Source organism: Taudactylus pleione, unplaced genomic scaffold, assembly GCF_031769625.1.
Source record: "Taudactylus pleione unplaced genomic scaffold, aTauple2 ptg000015l, whole genome shotgun sequence".
NCBI lineage: Eukaryota > Metazoa > Chordata > Amphibia > Anura > Myobatrachidae > Taudactylus > Taudactylus pleione.
The window spans coordinates 30,874,591-30,886,059 of NW_028284417.1; the positions used below are offsets into that span (position 1 = coordinate 30,874,591).

At 40.9% G+C, this 11,469-nt stretch overlaps 1 protein-coding gene across 3 annotated transcripts in view; it reads left to right on the forward strand.

Moving 5' to 3' along the window:
• UFL1 (UFM1 specific ligase 1) overlaps positions 1 to 9,917 on the forward strand; it is an 86,479-nt gene extending 76,562 nt beyond the window's left edge. For all 3 annotated transcript variants that reach the window (XM_088472100.1, XM_088472118.1, XM_088472109.1), the window contains 3 exons: positions 2,975 to 3,060; positions 4,089 to 4,269; positions 9,199 to 9,917. In XM_088472100.1, coding sequence (XP_088328226.1) covers positions 2,975 to 3,060; positions 4,089 to 4,269; positions 9,199 to 9,414 — 483 coding nt within the window. In that variant the 3' untranslated portion in view covers positions 9,415 to 9,917. The remainder of the gene's footprint in view (positions 1 to 2,974; positions 3,061 to 4,088; positions 4,270 to 9,198) is intronic.
• Positions 9,918 to 11,469: the final 1,552 nt, after the last annotated feature.

Here is an 11,469-nt window from a genome sequence, read left to right on the forward strand (position 1 = left end):
CCTTACCTTTAAAAGCCATTAGCTGGCAGGTGAGCTTTAAACCAGGTAACATTTTTTCAGTCTAAACTATGGGATAGCAGCTACCAGGTTTCCATCAGTGTGACGGATAGTGTAGGACCTGCAGAAAGTGGGGTCCCGTGATGTGGGCTGCGGGCTTAAATGCATTCATCAATCCATGAACCAAATCCCCATTATTTACTTATTTATACATCATTGTGGGTGTTTAAACATGGTGAGTGCTGGGTTTTCTGTTTTTATTTAATTAAGCAATGTGGTCACAGGCCACTTGCACCCCAGTCCTGGGAATGGCGAGTGCAGGTCTGCACCCCAAATCTAGGAGTGGCGAGTGCAGTGGATTTCTGACTTTTTATATATATATAACATACGACCATGTCAGGGAAAGCCCACTCTGGTATGGTCGTATCTGATACGACCGTGCCAGGCAAGTGGTTAAAGATAGTCTGGCAAGAATACAAACACTAGGGAGCTCATTTAGACCTGCTTGCAAGACGCAATCGCTTGCTGGCAAAAAGGGGCCGGATATTTAATTTAAGCGCTTGCACTGCGTCGCGTAAGGACGCCCACTATGTTTGAGCGAGCTACGGGAAAGTGTGCTCGCAACTGTCTGAAGACGCCCCCTTGCCACTCGCAACACACGTCATCTCCGGGAAATGAAGGATTAATCGGGACCATAGTGAGCCATCGGAGCTGCTCGCAGCCCTTTGGGTTGCCTTAGTCTGCCACAAGCACATGCAGGTGACGTGTACAATGACGCTACTTTGCTAATTATGCACGCCCTTTAAACAGCGTTTTGGTAGCCAGACACGCCTGCGTTCGTACATCCACTCCCCCGTTCACAAGCACCTTCCCCTGTTACCACCCACAAACTGCACTACTCAAAGTAGTGACCTGATAATGGCTTATGAGCTACCAAAATCAGATTGCAACGAATGGCTTGCGCACGCGCACTGCGAATTATACGCATGCGCAGATGAGCGAAAATCGCTGAGAGCGAGCGATTTGCGCCTTAGCGAGCGGGTCTGAATCAGGTCCTAGGTCACTACACCTATAACAGGCAAAGTATGAATGAAGGAGTCTTTGAAAAGTAGAGACAGAGTGCCACTTAGGAAAACTTGTTGGTTATCATATGACTGTATTAGGAATTAACATCTAAAGAGAATTTACACAGCATCTGTGGCGGTGAGTGGTCAGGGTCACTATTCCAAAATACCCACCAATTGTGAGCGTACCAGTGGCCTGATTCAGAGATGTACGCAATTCCGATATTTGCGCAGTTGATCGATTATTGGTCGACAGCGCATGCGTCATGGTTGCACTGCTCAAGAGCCAAGGTACCTTTGAGGATTACCACAAAGTCATTGACAGTCAGGAATCCGTTTTGGGAGTGGTGCCAAAAAAACGCATGTGTGTCTCCGCTGTTTTTGGGACGTATCCTAGCCCGCGTTTGTGATCCCATATGCAGATAGAGTGGTTCCAACGTCTCGGGTTATGCTGCCATTCTGCGTGACCATAGGGCTACTGAGATGGCCGAATGACAGTGGCTGCATTGCTTGGATCTACAGTTGCCAGTGGACGGCTCAATACATTTCCAGCCAGCTACAGCATGATGTATTTTCACATAGCAGCTGCGAATGCATTAACGTACATCCCTGAATCAGGCCCTAAGCTTGTAAAGGGGGATTAAAGAGATGATACTTTGCACCCCTTATGACAGTGAGGTCCCTTTTTGGCTGGCCGGCCTATAATACAAAGGACTATGCAAAAGTTTTAGGTAGGTGTGGAAAAAATGCTGCAAAGTAGGAATGCTTTCAAATATAGAAGTGTTAAATGCAAAGTGCATGAACAGAAGATAAAATAAATCACACATCTTGAAACCCCATTCTGCTAGAAATCTGTGCCTGGGAGAGACCTTGCTGATGCAGTATAACTACCTTGTGTCTTGTTGCTGTGCTCAGTCTTGCCATGGTTATGACCTGTGACATGAAACGTTCTTTCACAACCTCACCTCTGTAGCAGAGTTTGGCTGTTCCTCACCCAGTTTTAAGCCTCCTACACAGCTGTTTCAGTTAATGACTCTGTTTCAACCTTGAAATTGATGATCTGTATCACCTGTTTGGTATGATTGGTTAATCATACACCTGACTATAATCCTACAAAATCCCTGATGTTGTGCAAGTGTACCTAGAAGAATTGATGCTGTTTTGAAGGCAAAGGGTAGTTAGATTTCTCTTCTGTTAATTCACTTTGTATTTTGTTAATTGATAAAAATAAACTATTAACACTTCTATTTTTGAAAGCTTTCTTACTCTGCAGCATTTTATCCATACAGGTCTAAAACTTTTGCACAGTATTGTTTATGTATTTGCTGAAAAAGTTTATGTCCATATAGTTTGTTGCACACAATGTTATAACATAGAACACTGTATGTTGGAGGATGTCCTATGTCAGCACATGCAACATTTTAAAATAAACAAGAGTCAAACTCATTTTATAGTACTAAATTATGCCAAATTTATATTAAAGTAAACCTGAATACTTTCCCTATAAAAAAGTTTGTGCTCATTTAAAAGAGCCATAATAACACTTGCTTAAAAATGTAACTAAATAGAACTTATGACACTAAAAAAACCTTTTGCAGTTATGCCATTTCTCTCAATGTTGTCAAAGAGACCCCACAGGCATAAAAGTGTGTCCGATGCTTCAAATCTGTGGCATGATGCTGCAGGAGGCATAGCCATGGTCACGTCTCTGAAACATTTTTACCTTTCCCCTCTAATCTCTGGAACCCTGTCTCTTAACCAAACAACTTACTGGTAACACATTGAGCTATATTATCTCTACTACACTCTCCATCACTCAACTTTTGTGTATTTCTCATTATAATACTATATTTACTTGCAATTAGTTTGCTTTCAGGAAGTTACATATATCATTTGTTTGTGTTCTGTCTCAGAGTATAGAAGAATTTCTATCTGGCCTGGATTCAGCAGCAGATCATTGTGACCTCTTAGTGAAGAAAGGAGATAAGAAGAAAGAAAGGTACATTATTATATAATTCTGTATTCTACACAGGTAGCTGGGCCTTTTATGAGCACTGATGTATGCACTGTGAAGTTTCTCTGTAGCTTTGCGCCCTAAATTAGTACAGTTGGTGTGATGCTGCAGTGATTAGATCGAGATTTAAATAGCACCTGTATAGCAGATACCACGTATCAAGTAGAGGTTTGTTTTGTTTTGTTTTTATAAATATGAGTGGATTATTAATGGGAAAATCATAGTCGTAAAGAAGTAAAACCAAAAGTTTATGGTAGTGTTAGGTATGTTATTGTAAAGCATTAACCACTTAACTGACAATTTTTTTTTCCACCAAAAACGCACAAAGATTTTTATTTTTTTTAATTTAATAAAGTTTACAAAGTATTTGTAAAAATATATTTAAATATTTTATTTTTAAAAAATATAGTGGAGGTGTTATCTGTAGCCTCTAATGAGATTCTAGCTGTCATTTATCTAGTACTCTATATTCTGACAAATGACAGCTAGAATTTGAGTGTTTGGGAGGGGCAACACTACCACTTGTGCTCATTGGAAGGTTGTGTGTTTTTTACAGTTTAAAGCAGTAATATTCCCTCTAGTCCCCACTGACAAATTTACAAATAAAGCGCAGAATGGTGACTAGAACTTCAAGATTGTATGTCTGGCATTTGCACCAATGCAAAATGTTCTATTTAGTAGACAAATACTATTTGTGCCGCAGTTTGTCTCATCTTTAGGTGGGAATAAATTATATATTGGCATATTGCTTATTTATTAGTGCGATATACATCACCCTTTTATAAAGACATGTTTCATTTATATTCTGAAAAACACCTTGTGATTCCCTATTAATCTATTATCCTTGACATTCCCGCTTACAGTGTTATACTCTTGATAATGTACCAGCACTTCTTGTCACACCAGTTGATGTCCATACAAACTGCAAAGCAATCTGACTATGCTCTATTAAGGTGTGAAATGCATGGAATGATTACAATTAATGTAAGGGTGCTCTGTTTTTGGTTTTTCAGACAAGTTTTGTTCCAGCACAGACAAGCCCTTATCGAGCAACTTAAAGTCACAGAAGATGCGGCTCTTGTTCTACATCTGACTTCCGTCTTGCTGTTCCAGTTAACTACACATTGCATGCTACATGCACCAGGAAGATGTGTCCCACATATTATTGCATTCCTAAGCACAAAGCTCCCTGAGGTAAGGTGATGAGTAAGACACAGCACAGTAATATATCTGTACATATACACAGGTTGTAGTTTATTTATGCTGTGCTGGGTCACCTCAGTCTGCCCGCTGTCTGCACCATCCCGCCCCCATCTCTGTCCTGTCCCGCCCCTCCTTCCCACGGCTGCATTCTTACCAGTTCCTAGAGGCTCCTCCCTCTCCGGCTAGGCTAGAGTCTGTTTCATCACTCGCTGTGGTGGGAGATGGGACACACTTTAGGAGATTATTTATATAGATTTTTGTTGTTGTAGGGGGGAGGGTTAGGCGCCACCAGGGGGAGGTTAGGGTTAGGCACCCCCCCAGGGAGGTTTAGGGTGCAGTGCGGGGAGGGGGGGTTAGGTTTAGGCACCTCCGGGGGTACTTAGGGTTAGGCACCACCCTGGCAATTTGGTGTTAGGCACCCCTAAGGGAGGGTTAGGGGGGCGGAGAGGGCAGGGTTAGGTAACTTACCTGATGCTGTCGGGATTTCATCCTCTCTGACTGACGCTGTCGGGATTTGAACCTCCGGCATTTCAATCCTATTCCCTAAAATACAGGTAACCAATATAGGGACTAGCACAGCTGCATTGAAAATAGACTGTAGGGGTGAAAGTCTGTTATGGAGAAGACCAGTAAGGAGGCTATTACAATAATCAATGTGGGAGATGAGGAGTGCATAATTTGGAGGTTTGGCAGTGTCTTGTGTAAAGTCTGGGTGGTGTATTCTGGATGTTTCTTTTAGATTTATTTAGCAGGATCTGGAAACAGATTGAACATAGGGAACAAAAGGCAGTTCAGGGTAAAGGATGACCTCTGGACAGCAAGCTTGTGGGATAGGGTTGATTGTCGAGTTATCAACAGTGATAGTTACCAGGTTGGTAAGTACTATTGACAGTACTATTAATTCTGTTTTGATCAAGGTTTGGGGTTAATTGGCTACTGACTAAATTGACCCTTATGTACAGATGTCTCCTCATACACCTAGCCTCAATGCACCACGTGCCGCACAAGAAGCCTGGCATCAGTGAACTATATCGAGCGGTGTAGTATAGTTTGTGTCGTTTGTGCTGAAATGCGCGTCTTATGCCGGGTACACACTAGACGATATCGTCCACATCTGCCAGTGTGTACCCGCTATTTTGCTGATGTGCGTCTCGCAGGTCATCGGTGACATCGCAGGTCTAACGGGCAATACCATGCTGCATGGCCCCCGCCGTTCCTCCTGGCATCGATAAGTGTGTATGCAGTTGTCGATGCCGGGTCCCGCCGTACGAAACATAGTGCTGGGTTACACATTGTTTAGTGTGTACCCAGCTTAAGTTTCAATGCGACAAAACCACTTCACGGGACTGCACTGATTAATTTGATATGCGACACTTCTTTATCTGTGTGCAACTATGTCTGAATCTGCATAACGGAACTTGGCTTGGAATAAGCTACAATCGCTGCATCGTAGCACTTCGTATCCAGATTCAGGCTCAGTTGCACACAGATATACGAGTGTCCCACGGGGCCTGGTACGATTAAAGGGCAGTTTGGCGCATCTGCAGCAATAGTGTATGAGAACACCTCTGTATGTACAATATGTGTCTGACAGGGAACTGATAAGCTGGACAGGGACTGATGTAAGTAAATAAGCATTTTCTGATTGTACAGTTCTATATAATATGTTGCTGCTATCTAAATAATTTATAATATTACTGAAGTATCCGTCATTAATGACTGACTAAAAGAGATGGAGTTAATGGCTAGAGATATTTTATAATATTTATTATTAATTTTACTTATTTTGTATTTTATCAGTTGTATCTATAACCATAACACGGCAACTGACTTACAATTTTGGTTTTGAAAAAAATTCCTGGATGCATTAACCACATTTACAAAAGTAATGTGGTTAATGCAGTGTTTGTAAATAATCTAAAAGCATGGCAATGTTATTTGCAAAATGAACAGTATTTGTGAATGTCATCTTTAACTACTTAACCGACAATTTTTTTAACCAAAAACTGCTCAGAAATTGTCGGTTTCTTTTTTTTTTTTTATTTAATACAATTTTAAATGCATTTTTAAAAATATATTTAAATATAGTATTACAAAAAGAATACCTTGGGGTAATAGACTCCCCTGGCAGAGCCCTCACCCTTACCCCCATGACAATGGGCCCCACTATTTAGTGCCACCCCTTCCCCATGTGTCACTATACATTAATTTTCATTTTTTCTTAATACACCACCCCCTCAAGCCAAAAAATGTTTAATGGGGCATAACGCCCTCCCCCCCATTACCCCCTCACCCATGGCATATCCCTGCCTTATTGCAGAGCTGCAGCTGATCTCTTCACACGCAGAGAAGATCAGTTTACTTGTGCTCGGAGGGGAACTATTTTAGTATAGGCGCATGTGCCCCGGAGTGCCATTCGCACTGCACTTTGTGGCGAATCTGTGACCGCCGACATCACTCCATGGGGGCCTGAGCAGGAGGAGGAAACCCATTCTGCACGTGTGCAGGACGGATTTCCTCTATTACAGACGTGGGATCGGGAGAAGTAGCACAAACGCATGAGATGCAACATGGTCAGGTAACACACTCCTGGCTGTAGTCGCATCTCATGCGTTAGTGCTAGGCAAGGGGTTAAGGTCATTTTTAGACTAATTTACACTGTTTGTGTAAGTAGGAAAATAATGAAATCGACAAATTTTTTACCTACATTATGAATGAATTGTATTGCTTTTTACAACACATTTATTATGCCCTTGTTTTGATCATCTGTATATTGTAAATTGAAGTTCTGTACCATATAAATTGTCTAAAACATTCAAACTTATCTGATGTCAGTACCAACAATTTATATCCATGATGTACTGTATGCAAATCTGTGGAAAACCTAATAATCAGAAAACCATTAAGTAAGAAAATGTCAGTATTTATTTTAACAACTGACAGGTGCAACAAAAACAAATATAAAGTCAAAATGATTCACAAAACAAATTCTTCTCTACGTTAGTAACAAAGGATATACAAACTACAGACCTAATGGTAAAAAAAAAAATTTGCCCATGAACATAGTCACCATAAATTCACAAATTAATTCTAAAGCATGTCAGAAACATGCTATTTATATTATTTATTAACTTTTATTTGGATAGAGACAGGGTATATTCCATTGAGATTTACAATTTGAACAACATAGTAATAAAGTGAGACTGGATATAATTCTTTAGATGATATTTAGATCACCATTAAAAAATGAGTGAAATGGGATAATTGTTTTTATGAACACACACAAGCTGGTTACACACTAAATCGACGGGTCGGCCATTCAGCTGACCTGTCTGACGATTGGTAAGTGTATACACACTTACCAATTCGTCTGCCCGATGTGCCGGGCTTGACAGTTTAAATGGGCGGGCATTTAAATCTCCCGCCAAGTTGAGCTGTCAATCACCGCCACGTTCGCAGCATATGTACGGGTGATCAGCGGTTCACCCATACACACCAGCAGATGACAGATATATCTTCCATCTGCTGTGCTTCACAGCAGATCGGATATGTCTGTGAACGACGTCATTGCCAGGCATATCCACTGCACACACCCGGCGATGCACTATAGATGAAACGGGCGACATATCAATCAGTGTTTACCCAGCTATACTTAAGTACCTTTTTCATGCATTTAAAAGAAATATATATATATATATATATATATATATATATATATATATATAGTTAAGAAAATTCCGCCATATAACTGCCCAGCCTTCTATGGGGTGTATACATGAATTAGTGAAAAGCCCTTTTTAACTGAAACGGGGCTTTTCACTGCTGCTTTCTATTGATGAAGCGGGTTACCGTGGAGAAGTTCATGACTTCTCCAGCTACGCCCTCGCTCCATGTCTGGATTGCTTCCTTATACCAGTAGTACAGTAGTATGGGGATAGCGATTCATGGAAGAACAGAAAACTCAGCTTTCCGTTCCTCTGCTGCGTACAGATTCGCCATCTCAGGATGGTGTAATCTGTACTGTGAAATGAAAAGAGCAGGGAAGTTGAATACTTCCCTACTCTTTGGCAGTCATTTGACGCTTGCTCCGTCCCATTTAGCCCAGTGTCCTTTGCAGCAGGTGTGACGTGACCGTCTGATCTCAGACGCCGGTACATGCACAGTGGGAAGAGGACATATCTGACTCCCGATATGTCTGTCTTCGCGCTGCTTCGCGGGATTGCCATTTACCGGAGGACGTAGCCGGACAAGTAAGTTTACATGATTGGCTACAAAGCAGTACTATATATGGCATAATATCTAGTGATATGTTTTGGTAGCCAGTTCATGTTTTAACATACATAGGCCTCTCTGTCTTAAATGCTTTGGGAATTATTTTAATTAGCGTTTAGTGTGGGCTGAATCTCCTGTAATGTAAAACTCGTGACTTTACAGACAGTGTATTGAACGGGATGTAGTTTCGTGCCCTGCCATCAGAATGCCAACAGTCACTATAACGACAGCGGCATCCCGACGGTCACAATCCTGACAAATTCCGACGGTTAGGATTAGGCATTAGGGGGAGGGTTAGGCTGTGGTCAGGACGGTTAAGGTTAGGCTGTAGGAGGGGTGGGTTAGGGTAAGGGTTAAGATTTGGGTTAAAATCCATCGGGATCCCGTACCTAACTGTATTAAAAGCTGGATGATCTCACAGGCTGTTTGTCAGTAGAACACACAATATGCCCCTGTAATCGTTAAGGCTCATTAATACGAAAATGTACTTGCCCAAAAATTGGCTAATTGCAGACATGTAAATATAGACGCTATACAGTAAATGTAAATGTTTTCCTATGCTGTTTAGTTATCTGTTTCATGTGCATTTGTGAGGAAGTGATATTGCACATTATTGTAAAGCATTTTGTTTTCGTTGTTTTTCTTCAGGATCAGCATAGCTTGTTGGCCAACTACCAAAGCCTAGTGGTTAAACAGTTAATAGGTCACACAAAGCAGAAGGAAGATGATATAGACATGACTGGAGATCTAGCAGATGACCCTGAGAAGGCGTCAGATAGCATTAGGAAAGAACTTCAAGAGCTGTCCGCTACAATCAAAAATCTTGTTCTCCGACCCAGAAAATCCTCTGCATCTGAAGAGTAGCTAAAGACATAGCTGAAATATTGATTTCCGCCACCCTCATTTCACTAAGCATAAAATTAATGGTAAACCTAATTTAAAATGTGCAGCATGTTTTTGGGGAAATATACCCAATTTTGTAAAATTCGGTAGGGCTTAGTTTTTGCTTTACTTTTCAATAAATGTTTAGGAATATACAGTGTATGTGCAAAGGTTATTGTGCACAGAGGGTAATATTTAATTGCCTATATGTTTTACTGTAAGTGGAAGCTGATGTTTTGATTGGTCTGCCAATGTAAAATGACACATGGTCCATAAGCTCAATATTGCCTCTAGTGGTCACACTATAATCACAGATTGAAAAATATTTGCTTGCATTTACTAAGCATCATTTTGTCATCTAAGTATCTCTAAGAGATGTCCCCTATGTTTATTCCCAAAAAGGAATATAATAAATAAAATTGTATTTAAATATTATTCTTTAGAAAATTACTGTTTGGTCATAAAAAATTTTCACTTCTTCTGTACTGTTTTCTCCCTTGTTTTTTTTAATTCTTTCCAGCTGAATAAATCTAATTTGTATGGCTATTTTAATGACTGTACATGTTTTAATTTGCCAGAAAGTGGAATTAAGAAATAGGACTAAGGGCTCTATTTATTATCATTATTTTTACTAAAATAAAGTGAAAAAGTGTGTTTTCACATTTTTTCAGTATCACCTAAAGTTACTAAAGGGCAATTGGAGTAGAATTCGTAAAATTCTACTCCAACCCCTAATTATCACTTATTTTTAGTAATCAGATCGCATTTCCCATAATTGTAATGGGAAATGCGATCTGCCTGGTAGTTACTAAAAATAAATTGTGAACATAATACCGCGGGAAGCCTTGTGATGATGGCGTTATCCAGGGTCTCCCCCGGTTACCGGACTCCTGCTCCGCTCTAACATGCAGAGCCCGTAGCCGGTCCCTGTGATCAGATGTGTGGTCTAAACAGACCACACGCTGATCTCTGCTTAAAAATAAATAAATTTAAAAATAACTTATGTGACTTCATTGCTTCGAGAGCACACATTTATACAGTAATTGTCTGTAAAGCTTCTGCAGGACTGTAACTTAGATTTTATACAGACAACTGACTTAATTTTTTTCAGTTTTTAGCATTATCTTACATGCATTATTGAACATGATGTTCCCTGCTGCCTTAGGGCAAGCGATAAACCTCAAAACAGATGACAAAGAGAGATTTGCAATAACGGTTTACTGCAGTACACCCTTCCCTAAGCCCTAACATGCAAGAACAGTGTAGTTGTAGTGTACATCTGCGCAGAAAATTCATCATCTATTCCAATTAAAGACATAACTTTACTATATTTTTCATTGATTTAAATGGAATGTTCCACCCAGAATAACATCTATCGAGAGGAGAAAGAAGAATTGGATTCACATCGACGTCTAAAAGGTTGCCATTCTCACAATGCTGACGGAAGGCACTGGGGGAGGGGTTAGGCATAGGGAGACAGTACACGTCTGTGCCGGAACTGCTGGTCACATGACGGCCGTGACCCGGAAGATGACACTGGAGACGCCACTGCAGCCGGGACTAGGTGAGTGACCACCAGTAATGTTAGGTCGACATTCTATAATGTCGACATGTCATTCTTGTAGACATGATGAATGTTGCCATGGTCAGCATGTCGACATTTCAACTATGTCAACATTCTCATGTTGCCTCGAATATCGACATGGAAAGTGTCAACCTCATACCACACACACACGCACAGATAAGGATTTTCTCAATAGCTGAGAAACATTTAAGCTTGTGTGGTTAATTTATATATCAATATTTAATACATTTATTTATTTGTACCCCCTTCAGTATGGTACAAATGTGTCCACCTACACCTACTCTGTGTCACGACCAGTGTTTCGCAGCGTGGAGGTTTGCGGTCCTTCTGGCAAGGGAGCTGGCACGTGGAGACAGGCAGTGAGTATGCGCAGGGGTCTGCCAGCGTTGGGCCATCCTGGCAAGGGTAAGTCTAGTAGTGTCTCAGCACCACAGGTACATGGGCGTATCCAT